Raw genomic sequence first — 24,257 nt, forward strand, 5'->3', positions numbered from 1 at the left:
AGCTATTTTCTATTTATTTTCATGTTTGTTTCAATTAGGTACACAAAATATCTCTTCTTTTTCTTACTTCTGTTGGAGTATATCATTCTCTTTGCTTTCACTCCAACAGAAGTTCTTTCAATTCGTTACAGTTTGACTAGTAGTATTTTATTTCATAGAAGTTCGAATACTTTGTAAGGGTTAAGATGTTTTATTTTTTGAATAAAAATGGCGCGTCATATGAAAAAATAGGACGATAGATTTTTTGTCACAAATTAAAGGAGGAATTCAAAAACTATTGTTAATTTGAAATATGTCAGTGGTGTACTATCTTCTTTTCTTTGAAAAGTTCAGACCATTACCCCTAAGCGCGCCAATGATTATTGGCGCACAAATATCAAATATCAAATCCTTAATTGTATGTCAAAACATGCACAATAACTACCTTTTAAAATCCGCCAAGTTTTATTACAATGTTGCCAGTAGTTTCGGCAAAATCGTAAAAAATGTGTAAAATTTTGTTTTCTCCAACGCCCTGTATCTTGAAAATGCATGGCGTTACAAAAAATTTTTATTAAGCAAACCCCAATTATTTTTCAGTTTTTTACCTACTCCAGTAACGGTGTTACCTTTTTTGAAAAATATGTATAAAATTGTATCAAAAAACGAAAAAAAAAACCGAAAAAATGCGATTTTTATTTTTATAGGTGCGTTTCACCAATTTTAAAAATTTGAAAAAATTTAACGTGAAACACTATGCAAAAATACACGTTAAATATTTTTTTCGTGAAAGCGAATGTCTTAGTTATTTTTTTATACTCATTTAAAATTTTAAAATCCTTCTAAAATTTAAATTTCCCGCCGAAAATTAAAAAAACCTTATTTTTTTAAAGCTTACAACTCTTGTATTTAAACTTTTTCGCTAGTTCTCGATACGGCTGAGATAAAAAATAAAAACATAAAAACCCTAATTAGGCTCTAGGTGGGTCACATGACCACCTAGGGGGCTAAAAATTTCAGAAAGTTAGTTTCACTATATAATATATGCTAAACGTTGACCTATATGAAATTCGAATCGAGTTGGGGGCACTTTTCATCATCTTACCCGGCTAGGCCCTTTGAAGTAAACGCGCCACAAAAGAGTTTCAAAATTCAAACTGTATCAAAGTTACTCTTTTATGGCGCGTTTTACTGTAAATTTAGCAAATATTATGGAAAAATCTTTTAAAATAAAACTAGAATTTTGTTTTGCATCAAAATGAAAATACATTTTCGCGCCACGTAATATTCATATCAGATCTTTTGTAGCTGGAATATTGTATGCGCCACTCAGTTTTACGGCGTTTAGCGGTTTTTATTCTTGTATCAGGAGTTTTTCAAAGTTACTTATAAATTAAACAAGAATAAAAAACCGCTAAAAGCCGTAAAAATGAGTGGCGCATACAATATTCCAGCTATAAAAGATCTGATATGAATATTACGTGGCGCGAAAATGTATTTTCATTTTGATGCAAAACAAAATTCGGTAAAAGTCTAGGAAAAGTGCATGCTAAATTTGAGGTGAAATTAGAGAAATTTTATTATGTATGCCTTTGTACTCACTTAATAATGCTGTTAAAAATACGATACGTGTATTTCAATGCATATTTTTTCTATAATTAGTTCAATTCTCATTTAAAAATTCCTTTTTTAACATAAATTTTCAAATATATCCCTCCATCTTGATTGTTTCCTTGTTAATGTCATGTCACTTTTCTACCAATGTTGCCATATTTTCAAAAAATATTATTTCTTGCAAAATTTTGTAATAATTTAAATATAAATATAAAGTACCGTTTTTATAATAATATTCTAGAATGACTAAAACGGGCAGATTGCAATTGTGCGCAGCGGTCAGGGTTCTCAACAGGGTGTCTAAGTTTTATTTACTTCTTATTCGTTTTGAACGGAAATTTTGCTAATTTAAAAAAATTAATATATTATATATTATACAGTACAATTTTCAAAGGAGGAAGACCTAACCCTTCGGTCCAAACCTAACTTTCGGGTATTAGAGTGTAGAGTACCCCAGGAGGTATTTGACCGCTGCGCGCAATCACAATATACCGACTAAAACATAACCTGACCAAACCTAACCCAAATTAATCAAAAATAATATATAAAGAACATGGACGTATAAATAAAGACGATTTTATTTTTATACGTCCGGGTGAGGACTATCTCAGGGGGAACACCATTGCAGGTTAGAAAAATCAGGATAGGGTCTTGGAATCTTGGTAGTCTTACAGGTAAGAGTCTGGAGTTAGTGGATGCGCTCAAACGAAGAAGAGTTCAAATTGCTTGTATTCAAGAAACTAGGTGGAAAGGACAAAGGGCGAAAGAACTAGGTGATGGATATAAATTGTGGTATGTAGGGAGTAGTAACACTAGAAATGGAGTTGGTATAATTGCTGATAGTGAAATGAAAGATAACGTAGTAGATGTTGTAAGAACGAGTGATAGAATGATGTCAGTGAAATTTGTAATTGATAAAGAGGTATTGAATGTTGTGTGTGTGTATGCTCCTCAAACAGGTCTGGGTGAGAATGAAAGAAGAGCTTTCTATGATCAATTGGGAGACATACTGAGTGATATTCCAGCGGAGGAGAAAGTTATAATAGGAGGTGATTTCAATGCACATGTGGGCCAAGCCAAGACAGGATATGAAACAACACATGGGGGATTAGGCTTTGGAACTAGAAATGAAGCTGGAGATGACATGCTAGAATTAGCAACAGCATTGGATATGGCGATTGTTAACACATTCTTTAAAAAGAGAGAAACTCAACTTATTACCTACAAAAGTGGACAACATCAATCCCAAATAGACTACTTCATGATAAGGAAAGAAGACATACGTGAATGCAAGGACTGCAAGGTAATAGTTAGTGAGACAGTAAGCCAACAACATAAGCTGCTTGTTCTGGACATCGAAGTAAAAAGCGAAACTAAACAAAAATATCGGAGAGGACCACAAAAAATCAAGTGGTGGATGCTAAAAGATGAGAAGGAAGGTCTATTCAGGGAAAGAATAGTAGAAAAAATATGTTTGAACATGAAAGGAAGCCCTAACATAATTTGGAGAAAAATGGCCAATATTATTAGAGAGACGGCTATTGAAATACTTGGGAAAACGTCAGGAAAGCAGTTTGAAGATAAAGAGACTTGGTGGTGGTCAAATGAAGTACAAGGAAACATAAAAGAGAAGAGAAAATTATATAAAAAGTGGCAAGAAACCAGATCGGACATAGATCTTCAAAACTATATGGTCGCCAAAAAGGAAGCGAAAGTAGCAGTAGCAAAAGCTAAAGCAGAAGCGTATTCAAACCTATACGATCAACTTGATACCAGGGAAGGCGAAACGAAGATATATAAAATAGCCAAACAGAGAGCAAAGAAAGCAAAAGATTTTAATCAGATTAGATGTATCCGAGATGAAAATAATAAAATACTAGTTCACGAAAGGGATGTCAAAAAGAGATGGAGAAAGTACTTTGACAGCTTATTAAATGAAGAATTTGACAGACAGCCTGTAGAGTCAACGGAAACAGTAGCAGCAATGGTCACCAAAATAACCAACAAGGAAGTGGCTCAAGCGCTTCAAAAAATAAAGAAAGGAAAAGCGGTAGGACCAGATGATATTCCTGGGGAAGTATGGAGAGCATTGGGAGAGACAGGAACAAGGTGGCTAGCAGGTCTATTTAATAGAATTATGGAAGTTGGACAAATGCCAGACGAATGGAGAAGCAGTATACTGGTACCTGTTTACAAAAACAAGGGAGATATACAACAATGTACAAACTACAGGGCTATAAAACTGCTTAGCCACACCATGAAAATATGGGAAAGAGTAATTGATAGACGGATACGTGAAGAAACCGAAATATCCGAGAATCAATTTGGCTTTATGCAGGGTAGATCAACAACAGATGCAATTTTCATTATAAGGCAGTTGATGGAAAAATACAGGAGTAAAGAAACAAACGCTCATATGGTATTCATTGATCTTGAGAAAGCATATGATAGAGTTCCTCGAGAGATTCTGTGGTGGGCACTCAATAAGAAAGGAGTCCCTGGTGAATATGTAAAGATTGTGAGGGATATGTATGAGGGAGTAACGACTAGTGTTAGGACAGGTGTGGGAGAGACTGATAAATTTCATGTGAAAGTAGGATTGCATCAAGGTTCTGTGCTTAGTCCGTATTTATTCTCATTAGTTTTGGACCAGATAACAGCGAAAATACAGGGTAACATTCCATGGTGCTTAATGTATGCTGATGATGTCGTGTTAGTAGGAAATAGTGAAAGAGACTTAGAACAAAAACTGGAAAAGTGGAGACAAGCTCTGGAGGAAAAAGGTTTAAAACTTAGTAGGACAAAAACAGAGTATTTGGAATGTTCATTTAAAGATGGAGCTACTACAAATAAAATGGTATCTTTGGATGGTGAAATGATTGTAAAAAGCAATAGTTTTAAGTACCTAGGATCGGTATTACAGAGTAATGGAGAAATAGATGGAGATGCATGCAGTAGAATTAGGGCTGGATGGATGAAGTGGAAAGAAGCGAGTGGTGTGTTGTGTGACAGAAAAATTCCAATGAAGCTGAAGGGAAAATTCTATAAAACAGCCATAAGACCAGCTATGATGTACGGAACTGAATGTTGGGCAGTGAAAAAGAAAGAGGAACAGCGAATGCATGTGGCGGAAATGAGAATGCTTAGATGGATGAGTGGAGTGACAAAGAAGGATAAAATTAGAAATGAGTATATTAGGGGAAGTCTAGGTGTGGCACCAATTGATGCCAAAATGAGAGAACATAGGTTAAGATGGTTTGGTCATGTTCAACGTCGAGACGTTAACCACCCAATACGAAGAATAGCTGAAGTGCAGATTCCTGGAAGGAGTAGGAGAGGAAGACCAAAGAAGAGCTGGGGGGAGACGATAAGGCAGGACATGTTGGTAAAGGGGATTAACATTGATATGGCCCAAGATAGAATTGTGTGGAGAAATGCAATTAGGGAAGCCGACCCCGCATAGGGATAAGGCAAAGAGAATGATGATGATGATGATGACGTCCATGATAAAGAAGTTAGTAACTGAAAATTAAAGTGACTTATTACCTTTTAAATATTTCTTAGTGACTAAAACATAACCTGACCAAACCTAACCTAAACTAACCGAAACTAATATAAACATAACTGATGAAGACAAAATTAAAACAAAATAATATGTAGTTTTTTACATTTTTACAAAATTTTGCAAGACAATATTTTTGAAAATATGGCAACATTGGTAGAAAAGTGACATGACATTAAGGACAGAACAATCAAGATGGAGGATATATTTGAAAATTCATGTTAAAAACAGAATTTTAAATGAGAATTATAGAAAAAATATGCATGGAAATTCGGAAGCCGTGATTTTTTTAGCATTATAAAGTGAGTACAAAGACATACATAAGATTTTTTTTTGTGTTTCCACCTTCCAATTTCCGTTCCCATTACCTAGACATTATCCCAAAATTCTAGTTTTATTTTAAAATATTTTTTCATAATATTTGCCCAATTTGAAGTAAAACGCGCCACAAAAGAGTAACTTTGATACAGTTTGAATTTTGAAACTCTTTTGTGGCGCGTTTACTTCAAATTTAGCAAATATTATGAAAAAATCTTTTAAAATAAAACTAGAATTTTGTTTTGCATCAAAATGAAAATACATTTTCGCGCCACGTAATATTCATATCAGATCTTTTGTAGCTAGAATATTGTATGCGCCACTCATTTTTACGGCGTTTAGCGGTTTTTTATTCTTGTATCAGGAGTCTTTTTATTCTTGTATTAAGTTATTTATAAATTAATTGTATAAAATTGAATGCAATGTTTCTCGATTACACGTTAAGCTTTATAAATGGTCGCCTTTGTCGCATTATCTCCCAAATGATCTAGTGTCCATCGAATGTACACTAGATTTTTTTTCCATTCGAAACAGATTGAAAGAAATATTGGGATGGCCGGTAAATGAACTCGGATTGCCCGTTGCCAGATCAAATTAGCGTCGTAACCACTACAACTACATAAACCATTTAGGGAATAATCGTTAATTAGATTATACTTTTGTAGCTTAATAACTTCTAAACGGCTTAACCGATTTTGTTCACTAAACATGAGTTTGAAACGTATTGACAAGTAGTAGCTTATGCGTCTAAGGTATTACAAGAATTATTGAGCTTGAAAAACAGTTTTTCCCATAAGAAATAGATTTGATCATACTTATGAAGCCTATAACTTAAAAATTCGAATTTTCCCGGATATAAGGTATACACCGTTAGATTAGCCAAGAGCCACAAACGCTCAGTTATTATCGTAATTCGTAAGTTGAAATTTTGAGTAATTTTCGAAAAACCAAAATTTTCAAAGTTTAGTTTTTCAGTTTTTTGGCTATACTGAGCCGTGTGTATGTCTGATCCTTACAGCTTAGAAACCATTTGAAAGATTAACTCAACACTATTGATTTGGTGTATTTACTGTTTTCCTGTTTCTTCTTGAACCGAAGATATATACCGCCAATACATATGCCGTTTTGTACTTACCAAGTCCTATAGCTGGCTTATGGGTAGTCAAAACTCACAAACTACACCGGTTCTGAATCGCCCTCACCCCTCTTCAAAAACAGAAAAAAAATTCAGATCGGTTTAACTTTTCCACACGCATACATACATACATATCCACATTTTCCCTTTTTTAAATAAAAATTGACTCATTTTTCTGAGCTCGGTAACTTTTGAACGGTATAGCCGATTTTCAAAATTAAACATGCGTTGGAAAGGTAATGATTATTACTGACTAGTAATGACTATTAGAAGCCGCAAAGGTCGGAGTTAAATTTTCGAAATTTTTGGGAGTTTTGGGGACGAGAACGAAAAACAGACCCTAAATAGGAAGGGCCGTAAAATCCACACCCTTTGACCAAAATGGATGGTTGACAATTGACATATGAATGGGTGAGTCTTTTTCTGAACTTTAAGATGGGAGTTGGCCCAATTTTCAATTCAGTCAGATTTAGATAATCGAAAATTTCGTGTATACAGGGTGATTGATTAGTAGGGTAAAGCTCAATAGCTCCGCTATAGTAATAGATAGCAATAAAAGTTAATAAAAAAATGTTAATAAAAAAAAACTTTGAGCTTCACATTACAAAATTAGAATATTACAGGGTGTTCGATAACACAGGGGCAGACCAAACTTATGTTTTTTGAAAAGGAACACCCTATATTTTATTTTATATTAGAAATCCTGTTAACTTCTCCATCACAAAAATATGAAGGTTTGTAATGTTATACAGGGTATTTACAAAGTTATAACCAATTTTGTATGAAAATCGTAACAAGTTCAACTCCCTGTATAAATAAAAATAAGCACAACAGCAATGGTTTATTAAGGCCATATTTTTTTATTTATTGTCAAAATTTTTATTGATTATAATATAATATAATGTAATATTGATAATATTATTGATATTGCTAATTTTCTTTATATCAAATACAGGGTGAGTCAAAACGCAAGTACATTATTTTCTCAGTAATGTCAAATGAAACACCCTGTATTTTATATCATTATTGAAAAGTAACATTAACGTACTTTAATTTTTATATAACAATTCCTATGCCCAAATTTATTAGTTTTCGAGATATTTTCATTTTTCAGGGCAATTTATTTTAGGTGTTTAAATTTATCTAAATTTTAAGTAAGCCATGACTGAATTGACAATTGAAGATTACCGATTATCAATCCGGTAATCAATGTAACACTGTAGCAAATAAAGAAATAAAAATAATTTATTAGTAATACATTTTACAAACAAAAACACAACCACTACATGCAACATTTTTGAAACAATTAAAAACTATCTTTTTATGTAAATGCAACAAATAAACAAAGAAAATTAGTAATAAATTTTACAAAAAAACACAAACACAAAATAGAATATTTTGTGAAGACAATTAAACACTACTTTTGTATGTAAATGTAACAATGTAACAAATAAAGAACGAAATATAATTTATCAGTAATACATTTTGCAAAAAACATGTTTGAAAAAATTAGAAGCTACTTTTAATAAAATATTTTTAATATTTAATAACACAAGGTGTTCAAAATTATCTTCTAACACATTTATGTACGCTTAAAAACGATCATTGAATGAGCTACTTACTCTACGGAGCATTTGTAAATTAACACATCGAAATACACTTTGTATTCTATTTTTCATCTCATCTCTTGTTGTTGAAGGTATTTTATAAACTTCATTATTAACGTAACCCCAAAAAAATCAGTCCAGTTTATTAAATTCTGGTGATTTGGGTGGCCACGCTACTGGTCCATTGAAAAATGAAAATATTTTGAAAACTAATAAATTTAGACATAGGGAATGTTAGCTAAAAATTAAAGTACGGTAATGGTACTTTTCAATAGTGATATAAAATACAGGGTGTTCCATTTAAAATTACTGAGAAAATAATGTACTTGCGTTTTGACTCACCCTGTATTTGATATAAAGAAAATAAGCAATATCGACCATTCTTGAAAATTTTGACAATACGTTAAAAATATGGCATTAATAAACCATTGTTGTTTTGCTTATTTTTATTTATACAGGGAGTTGAACTTGTTACGATTTTCATATAAAATTGGTTATAACTTTGTAAATACCCTGTATAATATAACAAACCTTTATATTTTTGTGATGAAAAAGTTAACAGGATTTCGAATTTAAAATAAAATATAGGGTGTTCCATTAAAAAAAAACAAAAGTTTGGTCTGCCACTGTGTTATCGAACACCCTGTAACATTCTAACTAATTTTGTAATGTGAAGCTCAAAGGTGGCTAAAATTTTTGTTATTAACTTTTATTGCTATCTATTACTATAGCGGAGCTACTGAGCTTTACCCTACTAATCAATCACCCTGTATAATATAGTGTCGCGTGTAGGGGGTGTAGGTGTGCGCCACTGGCGAGAACTGCCGTTCTCTGGTAATGTATGACGTTAAATGCAATGTTTCTCGATTACACGTTAAGCTTATTAGTCCTGTCGCCAGGGGGGGTACAACGGCCTCCTGTATTCAGATGGACTTACCCAAGTTTTTTTTATGTATTTTGACCTGTAGAACACGAATTTTTTGGGTAACAGTTGATCCGGATGTCGATAAGATTGTTATAAACCAAGAAGTTGAGGAATCACATAACAGCGATTTCTCGCAAAACAAAACATTTTTTTGTATTTTTTGGGCTATTTTAACCAAAAAATGTTCCTACAAATTTTTTCGTAGGATGCATAGTTTTCGAGATAAACGAGGTTGAACTTTCAAAAAATCGAAAAATTGGAATTTTTGAACCCGAAAAACTTTTGATTAAAAAATAAAATAGCAATTCTGCTTACCGCATTTGAAAGTTCAAGTCAAATTATATCGGTTTTAATTATTTGTATTGCCAAAAATGTATTATTTTATTGTTAAAACAAAGCTATAAACACCTAGTGCTTGAGTGATGTTTCAATTATTTCTCATTTAAAATCGAACGAGTACGTAAAGGAGGTAAAAGTGCAAGCGGGGCTATTTCTAAGTAGCATGCAATAAAACGCATGTATTAGGCACGGGAAACAGTATGTGTTTATAGCTTTTTTTAACAATCAAAAAATAAATTTGTAGCAATACAAATATTCAAAACAGATATAATTTGACTTAAACTTTTAAAGGCGGTAAGTAGAATTGCTATTTTATTTTTTATTCAAACGTTATTCGGGTTCAAAAATTGCAATTTTTCCATTTTTTGAAAGTTCAACCGCGTTTATCTCGAAAACTATGCATCCTACGAAAAAACTTGTAGGAACATTTTTTGGTTAGAATGACCCAAAAAATACAAAAAAAAGTTTTGTTTTGCGAGAAATCGCTGTTATGTAATTCCTCAACTTCTTTGTTTATAACAATCTTATCGACATCCGGATCAACTGTTACCCAAAAAATTCGTGTTCTACGGGTCAAAATACATAAAAAAAACTTGGGTAAGTCCATCTGAATTAAGAAGGCCGTTGTACCCCCCCCCTGGCGACAGGACTATATAAATAGTCGCTTTTGTCGCATTATCTCCCAAATGATCTAGTGTCCATCGAATGTACACTAGATTTTTTTTTCTATTCGAAATAGATTGAAAAAAAAAATATTGAAATGGCCCGTAAATGAACTCGAATGGCTCGTTGCCAGATCAAATTTAGCGTCGTAACCACTACAACTACATAAATCATTTAGGGAATAATCGTTAATTGGATTATACTTTTGTAGCTTAATAACTTCTAAACGGATTAACCGATTTTGATCACTAAACATGAGTTTGAAACGTATTGACAAGTAGTATCTGTTGAATCTAAGGTCATCTATTGTAACTGAAACTATTATAGGAATTATTGAGCTTGAAAAACCGTTTTTCCCATAAGAAATAGATTGATGGATTCGACCGTTACTTGATGGAAGTTCATTTTATTCCTGTTTCAAAGAAAACCAAATAGCCGTTTCAATTAAAAATAAATCAATAAAACATGACATAATATTTACAAAAGCAGACAAAGGTAACACTACTATTGCTATCGACAAACGAGACTATAATAACAAAACAATAGAATTTTTAACTAACCAAAACAGTATAAAACTAAACAAAGACCCCACAGAAAAATACCGAAAACAAATTAAACTAGCCATTGAAAATTCAAAATCAATACTAAATCCAACAGAACAGAAATACCTTAATATTATGAACCCACAACCTCCTAAATTATACTCTTTTATTAAACTACACAAACCTGACCACCCAATAAGACCTCTAGTTTCTTTTTATACAGCTCCGTCATATAAACTTTCAAAAAAACTGTCAGATATTATTACAGAATACACTAAATTTTCACCTAAATTCACCGTAAAAAATACACTAGAACTAGTTAATAAAATACAACATTTTCAATTGCCCAACAACTCCAGACTAATTTCATTTGACGTAAAAAATCTTTTTCCTAGTGTTCCTCCTACAGAAACTTTTGTTTTAGTTAAGAATCTTTTAGACCATAATAGTACAAATCCGATCATTGCATCTGAAATTTTACACCTTCTTGAAATTTGCATAAATCAAGACTATTTTGAATTCAATAATCAAATATACACAAACAACAGTGCAGGACTTATTATGGGTAATCCTCTAAGCCCATTGCTATCAGATATATTTATGAACCAACTTGAAACAACAATTTCTAAACATCCCGTATTTAAACAGTTCTTATATTGGTGGAGATACGTGGATGATATACTAGTATGCTTTACAGGAACTAACAGACAACTTGACCAATTCCTATCATATATTAATTCACTTCATAATAATATTGAGTTTACAATAGAAACAGAACAGAATAACTCCATAAACTTTCTAGATGTAACGATTTCCAGACTACACAACAAACATGAGTTCTCCGTATATCATAAACCTACCCATACTGACACAACTTTACACAATTCATCATCCCATCCTACACAACACAAATTAGCAGCCTACCATAGCATGATACATAGACTGACAGAAATTCCCATGACAAAAAATAACTTCGAGATAGAACTAAACATCATTAAACAAATAGCAGTAAACAACGGCTATAACGAACAAACAGTTAACAAAATTTTAAACCAAAAACTCCATAAGAAAGCCCTGAAATTAGTGTATCCACCACCACAGAAAGAACCCAGTACCTTCTGCTCTCTCACATATACTGGCAAGATAACAACAAAAATAGCCAGATACATAAAAAAGAAAGGAATAACACCAGCTTTCAGAACTAACAACAACTTAAGCAAATATATTAAGAACAATAAAAGTCGAAAGAGAAAGCAACTACAGAGTGGTGTGTACAAACTAACTTGTGGTGACTGTCCGAAAACGTACATCGGTCAAACTGGCAGAACTTTTGACAAACGGATAGCAGAACACAAAAGGGCATTCAACAATAGAAAAACAGACACTTCTACATACGCACTTCACCTTCTAGATCATAATCATTCTTTCAATGAAGAGTTTCAAATTCTACATATTCAAAATAAAGGCCTTAAGCTATCTTTTTTAGAATCTTTGGAAATTAATAAACTGAAAAATACAGATATAATTCTGAATGACCAACTCGAGACAAACAGCTCCCCACTCCTCAACCTCTTCAGTTGAAGACTTAAAAAGGCAAACACATTGTAAACTATATCACTTGAGAAAGGCACTCCGCCGAAACAGCTGTAGTCACTTAGTTATAATAAATTTTGTGGAAGTATAGAAAACAAACGTTTTCGTGTTTTATTGTTAGATAAGAAATAGATTTGATCATACTTATGAAGCCTGTAATTTAAAAATTTGAATTTTCCCGGATATGAGGTATACACAGTCAGATTCGCCTAGAGTCCTTCTACAAACGCTTAGTTATTGGCGCAATTCGTAGGTTGAAATTTTTAGTAATTTGTCGAAAAACCAAAATTCTCAAAGTTTAGTTTTTCAGTTTTTTGGCTATACTGAGCCGTCTGTATGTCTGATCCTGGCGGCTTAGACATCATTTGAAAGCTTAACTCAATACTATTGATTTGGTGTACTTGCGGTTCTCCTGACTCTTCTTGAACCGAAGATATATACCCCCAAAAAATATGCCGTTTTGTACCTACTAAGTCCTATAGCTGGCTTATGGGTGGTCAAAAGTCACAAACTACATCGGTTCTGAATCGGCCCTGACCCCCTCTTCAAATATAGAAAAAATTCAGATCGGTTTAACTTTTCCACATAAATACATACATACATAATACATATTGACAATCATTTTCCCTTTTTTAAATAAAAATTGAGTCATATTTCTGAGCTCGGTAACTTTTGAATGGTATAACCGATTTTCAAAATTAGATATGCGTTAGAAAGGTAATGATCAGTACTATCAGAAGCCGCAAAGGCCGGAGTTAAATTTTCGAAGTTTTTGGGAGTTTTGGGGACGAGAACGAAAAACAGACCCTAAATAGGAAGGGCCGTAAAATCCACACCCGTGGACCAAAATGGATGGTTGACATATGAATGGGTGAGTCTTTTACTGAACATTAAGATGGGAGTTGGCCCAATTTTCAATTCAGTCAGATTTAGAAAATCGAAAATTTCGTGTATATATAGTGTCGCGTGTAGGGGAGTGTGGATGTGCGCCACTGGCGAGAACTACCGTTGTCTGGTAATTGGTTCTTTGCTCTGTACATCTACATATCGAATTACCTTTTCTATCGCCAATGCTACGTTGAATAGCTGTCATGTCAGTGGGTCGTTTTGTCTAAGGTTCAAAACAGACGAACCACTCTGCATCACTACTCTGTGGATCCACAAAGTAGCTTCCGATTATTAGTCGTAAATTCTTATGTAAATTAAACGTGCCATTCCATATTTATGATCGACAGTGGCCGGCGACAGTGGCTGGCCACGGTCGCCGATTCTCGCTACTATGGCGTCCATTACAAAATCATTATAGTATGATAGAATTGATCCAAAAGATGGCATAACCCAGACATCCAAAGTGAATGTTATCCTCCTACACCAAATTGTTCTATATGGTCGACATAATGTTCAGAAAAAAGTCACACCATTTTGAGCGTCGGGTTTTGGGGGGTGAGGGGGAGAAATCGGTAAGTTCGTAGGTTTTTACGTTTTTCGTCGATATTTCTAAAACTGCGCGGTTTAGCATGAATAACCTTCTATACAAAAATGTTCTGCATTAAATTTTAAATAAAAAAGGTCCTCTGCATAATCCTTCTAAAATGAACGGTTCCAAAGTTACGGAGGTAGTATAGTATAATTGGTCCAAAAAAAGGCCTAACTCAGACATCCAAAATAAAAGTTTTCCTCCTACACCAAATTGTTCTATATGGTCCACATATGGTTCAGTAAAAAGTTACACCATTTTGAGCGTCCGGTTTAGGGGGGGAGATGGGGGAGAAGTCGGTAAATTAGTAGTTTTTTTTACGTTTTTCGTCAATATTTCTAAAACTATACTCTTTAGCGTAAACAATGTTCTATACAACAATGTTCTACATAAAATTTAAAACAAAAAAGGTCCTATACATAATTGTTATAAAATCAACGGTTCCAGAGTTACGGAGGGTGAAAAGTGGAGGTTTTCGATACTTTTTATATTTTTTGGGCAATTGATGATAATTTTGGGTGGTGAGGTTGATGTTTCTTCAAGGGCTTATCACTAGCATACCATCGGCCACTGAAATAGAAAATTTGATTTATAAAACACAATCATGTTAAAGAATATCAGTAGGGAATTGCCCAAAAAATATAAAAAGTATCGAAAACCTCCACTTTTCACCCTCCGTAACTGTGGAACTGTTGATTTTATAACAATTGTGTATCAGACCTTTTTTGTTTTAAATTTTATGTAGAACATTTTTGTATAGAACATTGTTTACGCTTGTTTAGAAAGAACATTGCGCTAGAACATTGTTTAGAAATATTGACGAAAAACGTAAAAAAACTATAAAAAAGATCAAGGCAGGTTTTGTTTATATTTGATTCAGAGTTGGACCACCATCTCCATATAGCTATTTCAGCATCCTTATGCCTCATAAGTGAAGCTCAGAAGTCTCAACTCTGAAGGAAATACAAACAATTCTGCCAATTTAAGGCAAACCATCGCAATGCAATGAACCCACCTCTGAGATGCAATTTAGCGACATCTCTCGTATTACGAGGAAAACAACGAAAAGCCCCAGATACAAAGTTTACTACCTTTTAAACAATTAGAATAATTGAAATAAAAATATAATAAACAATATTGTAAATCTAAGACTTTTCGTTAATAAACTGCTTTCTGGCTGCATCCCGTATCTCCGGATTTTACAATATATAATCACAAGAGACGACGAAAGTAGGAGAAAGCAAATAGAGGACGCTTAGGCCACGCATTTACCTTCCCTTCGTCAAGGAAAAGGACCGAAAGACAGTTTCTAAATACTCAAACTGAGTAAAAACGAAAAAGATAAAAAATAAAAAAAAAATAAAAAAGGTCAAGGCAGGTTTTGTTTATATTTGATTCAGAGTTGGACCACCATCTCCATATAGCTATTTCAGCATCCTTATGCCTCATCAGTGAAGCTCAGAAGTCTCAACTCTGAAGGAAATACAAAAAAACTACTAATTTACCGATTTATCCCCCATCTCCCCCCCAAACCGGACGCTCAAAATGGTGTAACTTTTTACTGAACAATATGTGGACCATATAGAACAATTTGGTGTTGGAGGAAAACTTTTACTTTGGATTTTTAGGTTAGGCCTTTTTTGGACCAATTATACTATTACCTCAGTAACTTTGAAACCGTTCATTTTAGAAGGATTATGCAAAGGCCTTTTTTATTTCAAATTTAATGTAGAACATTTTTATATAGAAGGTTGTTTATGCTAAATCGTATAGTTTTAAAAATATTTACGAAGAACCTAAAAAACTACGAATTTACCGATTTCTCCCCCTCTCCCCCAAACCCGACGCTCAAAATGGTGTGACTTTTTTCTGCACATTATATGGACCATATATAATAATTTGGTGTTGGAGGATAACTTTCACTTTGGATGTCTGGGTTTGGGTCTAGTTATACCATACTATTAGGGCTACAAAAATCGCCTGTTTTAGCCACTTTGTGAATCCATAGAGTAGACCTCTGTGTATTTCAGTGGAAGTTAAGCTGTTCTTCTGGGTTTTTACTTCTTAATATCTGTTTTTCAATGTGCCTCCAGCAAGTTATCGTTCCATTGTTTTCGGAGTCTTCCCACTGATCGTCTTCCTATTTAAAAACCGCCTCTCGCTATATTTAGTAGACTATTTTTTGTCATTCGACATATATGTATGCGGTGGCGCCCAAAATCCCGACAGCCAAAATCCCGACAGCCAAAATCCCGACGGCCAAAACACCGACACGCCAGAATCCCGACACGCCAGAATCCGGACAGGCCAAAATCCCGACATGCAACAATCCTCGCATAAGCAAAAATCCCGACCACTACATTCTGAATATTTATTGTTTCCTTTTCAAATGCAATACCAAATCATATTATACAGTATTGAAATTGAAAAATTAATTACTTACCTACTAATAAGTACGGGCATTAATTATTATGTATTTTAAAAGAAAGAATCATTAAACACTTCATTTTATAATATAAAACTATACTTACCTACTGAAATGTAAGGTTGTTAGTGACATGATAATATCTATTATATGAAAGTAAACTTGAATTCAGGATTTGAGTATACATACATATATTATTGGACTATATTGACAAAAAAAATAATTTAATTCTTATACCCATATTACAAATTTTATTTAGAAAATTAGTTCATATTAAATGGTAAATACTTTTGTTTAGTAACAAATAAAAAAAAAGATGGCCATAAACAAAAAACCAGAAATAAATGTAATTATATGTTAAAAAGGAACTTATCAAACCTGTCGGGATTCTGGGGTGTCGGGATTTTGGCCTGTCGGGATTCTGGCGTGTCGGTATTTTGGCCGTCGGGATTTTGGCTGTCGGGATTTTGGCTGTCGGGATTTTGGGGTAGACCCATATGTATGATTCTTCATTTTACTCTTCTCTGTCTTACTCTACACTACCTCCGTCCACTATCTACACCTCTGGCTATGTCTCATTGGACCCTCTTACCATGGATTTTTCTTAGAGTTCTCATCCCTGCTGTTTCTAGCGTTCGTTTTGTTATCTCTGTGTCGGTACGTATTTCTGTTGCGTATATCATTATTGGTCTGTTAACTGGTTTGTAAATTCTACCTGTTATTGCTTTTCTGATATTTTCATTTCTCCATATTATATCATTCAGGCATACTGCGGCTCTGCTTGCTTTATTCACTTGATCTTAGACTTTTATCCGGTCCTTCAATTTACAGCTTAGTAGGTTTTCTGTTACAACCTTCAATTTTGTCTTTTTTGGGGGAAATTATCATGCATGTGGTGCAGCATACGTTATAAATTAATCTTCATTTTGAGAGACCAGTATTGCACCTTCTGCATAGCAGATTATTTTAAGTTGCTTTCTGCCACGTGGTATTCTTTTTTCGTTCTTACCTTTTCTTTTTTATTACTTTAACCATGATCAGGTTGAACAATAGCGGGCCCAGTCTTATCTCATTGCCAGCTTGAATTTTTTCAGTAAGTTCTTCTACATTTACTTTTATTGATTTTTTCTGGTAGATATTTTGGATTGTTTTGATTATTTCTATCTCTCTTGCATACAATTAGTGGATAATGTCCTTTAATTGGACCCTATAAAATACCTTCTTAAGGTCCACTGAACATACATATGCCGGTTTTTTATATTCTAGTAATTTCTCTTGCACTTGCTCATTATAAATATAGCGTCATTGCATGATCTTCTCAACATGAAACGTTGTTATGTTGAGTGTCAACTGCGTTATTATAATATAAGTATTTTTTTTCAGCTGAACGTAGAAATATTTATTTTTTAATTTACAATGTTAACTTTTTTTTATATTTATTCTTCTTCTTCTTCTCGAAGCACTACAACCCGGGGTGGGTTTTGGCTGACTGCACAACTCGCTTCCATCATGAACGGTCGTCCATGATGGTTGGGTCAGTGGGTAGCCCCATTGTCCTTAAATCTGACCATATTATCTCTCTATCAAGTACGTTTCAGCGCCTGACACATACAAGTTTGAGGCATACGAATTTCAGTTCTGTTTATTTTGTCGCATACCGTAATTTAGATTTAAATTTTTAGGCACTGGAATGATAGCGTCTCTATTGAGATCATTAGTTAGAGGTTTCAATGTTAAAAAACGTATTAGAATAGAACGCACCAATGAAAAATGTTTACCCAGACCACGGTTACTACTCAACTACTATTTGTATAAAATATATGGTACTTACTTGGCCGTAGTCATAATGATGTTTTTACAAGCTTATTGCCTTAGACTGAGAAGAGTACTATGTTCATATTTTTATAGGAAAAGAGAAAAGAAGAGAGTTTTATATCTTTATAATGAAACTTTAAAGCGAAGGAAAGGATTTTTTAGGTAACGTTTAAGAAATTTTCACTTCTCAACTACATTTCTATCTTATTTTAATCTTGCTATATACAGGGTGTCCAGAAACTCTACCGACAAGCGAAGGCAGTAGATTCCTGAGATAATTTTAAGACATTTTAGCCCAATTTACCTCGTCCGAAAATGCTTCCTAAGGGAGCAAGAGCTCTTTGAAGATGGCGTCTTGTAATTAGTTTTTCTTAAATACCTCCAGAACGTTTCTATTTAGAAAAACGAAAATTGGTACGCATATTTATCTTTCAGAGATAAATTGATTCCATCCATTGCGAATTTCTAGTACCAGTCATAGGCGTCCGTTTTGGGTAGGGCAACGGTTATTTTAACTTTTTTGCCTTCAACTTTTAAGCATTTTTGATACTGGGTTATTAAATTGTGAGGTATTCTAGTACTAAAAGGTGCTCTTGATTTAAGTTGGTAGGACACACCGTTTTCTAGAAAAAAACGATTTGAAAATTTTTCGTTTTTTGAACTTGAAAAAAAAATTAAAAAATTAAAAAAAACGATGAATTTTACCAACTTAAGGCAAGAGTAACTTTTAGTACTAGAATACCTCATAATTTAATAATCTAGAGTCAAAAATGCTTAAAAATTAAGGACAAAAAAGTTATGCGATAAAATAAACGTTGACCTACCCAAAACGGACGCATATGACTGGTATTGCTGTTACAAAATCTCGTGAACCTAATTCATTCATTTGGTGACGTCAATATACGAACGAAACGATTGAATCCGACATTGCTGAAAATATCACGGTGCACATGGGACCCTGTCGCGCAATTCGCAGCAAATAAAATAGTCGTATGTTTTTAGGCTTCATTTTATTTCGGTTATACATACGTATTTTCAAGGTTCACGAGGTTTTGCACCAACTCTACTAGAAATTCGCAATTAATGAAATCGATTCATCTCTCGAATATAAATAAACGTACGTATTTTCGTTTTTCTAAATGGATTTTTAAAATTTTTTTTGGAAATTCAAAAAACGAAAAATGTTCAAATCGATTTTTCTAGAAAACGGTGTGTCCTACTGACTTAAAACAGGAGTATCTTTTAGTACTAAAATACCTTACAATTTTATAATCCAGTGTAAAAAATGCTTAAAAGTTTAAGACATAAAAGTTATGCGATCAAATAACGGTTGCCTTACTCAAAACGGACGCCTATGACCGGTACTTGACATTCGCAATAAATGGAATTAATTTATCTCTGGAACATAAATATATTTACCAATTTTCGTTTTTCTAAATAGAAGCGTTCTGGAGGTACTTAAGAAACACTAATTACCAAACGCCATCTTCAAAGAGCTCTAGCTCTCTTAGGACGCATTTTCAAACTAGACGAATTGGGTTAAAATGTCTTAAATATATCTGAGAAATCTCCTGTCTTCATCTGTCGGTAGAGTTTCTGGACACCCTGTATACACACTCTTGTATATAAAGACCTTCACAGACGTGGCTCCTTTACGTATACCCTACTGTATTTATTGGCCTTTCTCTTGTACTCCTTACTGTCCACGACTCTTATTATTGGGTAGTTGGCTAGTTCTCTCATTAATAATTAATTCTTAAAAAAAAGACCAAGTTTTCAATCTAATAGCACATAAAGCAACATCAAAAAATGCTACTCTACTCGTATATCCTACCAGATTGAAAACAATAGGAACCTTTTCTGGTAACACCTCCGAGGCTTCTACAATTTGCAAGCCATAACGGATGCTGAGACTAAGGAAGATGAGCGAATTTTACAATTTATAATTCACGTCCCATCTGCTCAGAGCGGTAAAGATCCAACGAGAATGGTTCCCTTCGTACTCCAATCAGAGTAAACATGTAAATCAAAAATGAATAACCATCTTCAATTTCGTTGCAACACGAAACTACAGCCGCATCATTATTCTAGTTCAATCAGAGAGTGCAACAAGCACCTTTACCGGTTTCGAAACTTATTAGTTTATCATCAGGAGGCACATATGCTGCTCTCTCTGACCCAACTAGGACAAATCTCGGCATGCAGTCACGGATTGCAACGAACGAAATGGCAGGGATGCCCTAGCGGCAACTGCTAGAAAAAAACTAAGTTTTCAATCTTATAGCACATAAGGCAACATCAAAAAATGCTAGTCTACATTCTACCAGATTGAAAACAATGGGCATCTTCTCTGGTAATACCTCCGAGGCTTCTACAATCTCAGCATCCGTTATGGCTTGCAAATTGTAGAAGCCTCGGAGGTGTTACCAGAGAAGGTGCCCATTGTTTTTAATCTGGTAGGATGTAGACTAGCATTTTTTGATGTTGCTTTATGTGCTATTAGATTGAAAACTTAGGCTTTTGCTAGCAGTTGCCGCTAGGGCATCCCTGCCATTTCGTTCGTTGCAATCCGTGACTGCACGCTGTAGTTTGTCCTAGTTGGATCAGAGAGAGCAGCATGTGTGCCTCCTGATGAGAGACTAATAAGTTTCGAAACCGGTAGAGGTGCTTGTTACACTCTCTGATTGAACTAGAATAATGATGCGGCTGTAGTTTCGTGTTGCAACGAAATTGAAAATGTTGATTCATTTATGAATTAATTCTTAGTTCTCAATTAGGTATTGAGGTCGCCCAAATAATGGTCGTCACGTTTTTTAACAATATATAATTGATTATTTTTTAGTCTGGATTTGCTTTTAATTCGCCTTCATTTCGTTTCATGATTCTTTTTCAGCCACTTCTGAACCTCGTTGCTTTCATCATCTTTGGTAATGCCACGCAATGATTCTGGGCCTACAAAAATTTCTATAGAGCTTTGCTTTGCTGAATGAATCTGCTCTTTTATTCCCATGCAAGCATGTATAACCCTATATTAAAGACATTTTATTGTCTTTTGCCAGGTTACCATGCCTTACATACTCGACCTCATTGGTTCTTTCTATGAATTTTCAAGCCACCGAAGACTTGCTTTGACCTAAACAGGATTCCATTTCCTCTCATCTTTGTTCCCATGTTTAGTTTTTATACCATAACCATTCTTTTAAAAATACTTTATTTACTGTGATATTGGTTTTTGATCGTCTAAAGCTAAGATTTTGAGAGCTAAGCCATTTGTGATACGCTCGTTTCTTTATCTGTTCTTGTTGTTGGAGTTCATCACTCCAAAATATGCCCTTATTGTCTGTTTACTTGGGTGTCTTGTATTTTCACTTCAGATATTATCTATCTACCTATAATAATATAATTAATCACTTATTTTAATTTTCATGTATTTTTATGTACCTACCTACATTTTTGTGGGATAGATACATACATACATTTATGATTTTTAGGTCAAATTAGATTTTAGGTGTACATAGGTTTACCGTTTATAAGTCTATTTTCGTTAATATTTGTCACTTCTGCTCCAAAGTTTTTTCAACGTGGATTTAACGTTAATTAAGATTAAGTGATAAATAAGAAAAGTGTTATAATCTTTTAGATTCATGAGGAAGAAAATTAGAAGGATGGTAAGGGAAAATCGATTAAAAGAAGACTTTACCGGCATTCAAATTCTTCGAATAAATCATCCTAAAGCATGCGACTGGCTTCGAATATTTCCATTTGCAAGAAGAAAGTGTCTGATTTGTAAAGAACCTGAACCTAGAAAATCTAGCAATTTGAACGAGTTTGTCGAATGTCCTAACGAATTTTGTCACTTTATTTATTGCAGAGAGTGCTGGATTGATATGGGTCAGGTCTGTCTTGCATGTCAAACAGAAACAGAAGAGACTACTAGCGGCTTTGAAGATAACGATACTGACGAGGACACTGATTTTTAATTTTTATAGATATTTTAAGTTAACTTGTAGCATATGTTACCTTATTAATATATTTGATATTTTGCCATTATTATTGTTGGAAGGTTAGTCATTTCCACATAAGAATACACATATCTATCACGAATGGTGGAATAATTGGTCAAGTTTTTTGTTAAGAATTGCTGTCACAAGCTTTTTTGAGGTCCTTATACACAATGTGAGGTTCCTGGATTCTTTCTACCTTTTATCTATTCTATCCTGTAGCACAGGATGGAATAATCTGCTTCTTCTTCTTAAAGTTGTAGCACAGGATGGAATAATCTGCTTCTACTTCTTAAAGTTCCTATCCGTTCCGGATGCTGGCGATCATCATGCCTATCTTGACTTTGTTTACCACAGCGCGGAACAGTTCAGTGGTAGTGGTGTTATACCACTTTCATAAATTTTGAAGCCAGAAAATGCGCCTTCTTCCCGGTACTCTTTTACCATTTACCTTCCCTTGGAGAATCAGTTGGAGAAGGTCGTAACGTTCTTGATTTCTCATTACATGTCCTAGATATTCTAATTTTTTTGTTTTGATGGTTATAAGAATTTCACACTTTTTCCCCATTCTACTCAGGACTTCCACATTAGTAATTCGGTCAACCCAGGATATACGTAAGATGCCTTTAACACCACATTTCGAAAGCTTCGAGCCGATTCATAGATGCAACAGTTAGTGTCCACGCTTTCATTCCGTAGAGCAGAACTGTGAATATGTAGCATTTCAACAGACGGTATTTTGTTTTTAATGATATGTCTCGACTGTTGAAAATGGGTCTCATTCTAACGTATGCTGCTTTCGCTTTTATTATTCGCTGTTTAATTTCTATTGAGTGGTCCCATTGGCTATTTAAATTCGTACCCAGATATTATATTCCTCAACTCTTTCGATATTCTGTTGGTTGATTGTAAGTTGAGCGTTTAGTATTGGTTTTTTACTAATTGTCATAAATTTGGTCTTCTTTATGTTAAGAGCTAGTCCGTATCTGTTGCTGACTTCTGTTATACGATTTGTTAATATCTGTAAATCATTCAGATTATCGGCAAAAACTATGGTGTCATCTGCATATCTAATGTTATTCAACCATTTACCATTTATTAATACTCCTTTCGCACAACCGTCTAAAGTCTAAAGCTTCCTTAAATACCCATTCAGAGTAAATATTGAATAGTAGTGGAGATAAAATACAGCCCTGTCATACTCCTCGTTCCTTTGCAATTTTATCAGTTAACTGATCTTCTATTTTGATTTTGGCCGTTTGATTGTAATAAATGTTTCTGATAATTCTTAGATCTTTGTTGTCAATTCCAATTTCTTGCATTAGAGTTATTAATTTGTCATGTTTTACTCTGTCAAATGCTTTCTGGTAATCTATAAAGCATACGTATATATCACAATTTACATCCCTGCATCTCTGAATAGCACTTGCACAGCAAAAAAAGCCTCCCGTGTTCCCAGAGCATCACGAAATCCGAATTGTGTTCTTGTTAGTTGTTTCTCGCACTTTTATTTGTATATATTCGTTTGTGAATAACCTTTAGAAATGTTTTAAGGTGATACAGTAGCGATCAACAGGTGGCAACAAACGCGGTTCAATATTGCGAAAGTTCTGCGAACTTTCAAAAGTGGGGCAACAGTGCGTCGGTAATTCGACACTGACAGTGACGTTTATACTATCAAAAACAATAATTTTTATACACATAGGCGCGAAATGTTGCCAAGTCAGTGACGTTCGATTTCTTGTTAAAAAAAAATCAATTTTTAGTAGTTCCAAGATTACACAAAATCTAGGCATGGGATAACAAAGTTTATTTGAAGAAAGTGTATTTTTTTGTCTTTCTTAATGGCGGTACAGACTCCTTTTTTCAATATTTTATTTAGTTGTAGAGTAATTTCCACATACTAACATATTTCTGAAATTGGGCTCTGTACCGCCATTCTTTATTATATTAAGAATATGTGTGCCAAATATCTCGACAAAATATTCAAAATTAGAGCCGCAATCTTGGAACGCGTTTGTTGCTACCTGTTGATCGCTACTGTTTCCTCTTAAGTAAATGGCTCCTAAGGCTTATAATTCGCACTTTCTCGCGTTGGGTTTTTCTGTAAGATTTATAAAAGTTGGTTCTAGCCATTTTTTGGGGAATTATGCCTGCGTCATATATATTGTTAAATAATATATTTGTCATCCGTTTTATGTCGTCGTAGTCCATAGGTTTTAAGAATTCGGAATGAAAATGATCATGGCCTATACTGCTTTA

The 24,257-nt window shown here is 33.9% G+C and overlaps 1 protein-coding gene across 1 annotated transcript in view; it reads left to right on the top strand.

Moving 5' to 3' along the window:
- The window catches only part of LOC114331855 (protein sneaky), a 43,137-nt gene extending 21,093 nt beyond the window's left edge, over positions 1 to 22,044 (top strand). The window contains exons 5-6 of the mRNA XM_028281531.2: positions 17,862 to 18,156; positions 21,635 to 22,044. Of these exons, the coding sequence (XP_028137332.2) occupies positions 17,862 to 18,156; positions 21,635 to 21,974 (635 nt within the window). The 3' untranslated portion in view covers positions 21,975 to 22,044. The remainder of the gene's footprint in view (positions 1 to 17,861; positions 18,157 to 21,634) is intronic.
- The last annotated feature ends 2,213 nt before the right edge of the window (positions 22,045 to 24,257 follow it).

The sequence above is a fragment of the Diabrotica virgifera genome, chromosome 2 (assembly GCF_917563875.1).
Source record: "Diabrotica virgifera virgifera chromosome 2, PGI_DIABVI_V3a".
Lineage (NCBI taxonomy): Eukaryota > Metazoa > Arthropoda > Insecta > Coleoptera > Chrysomelidae > Diabrotica > Diabrotica virgifera.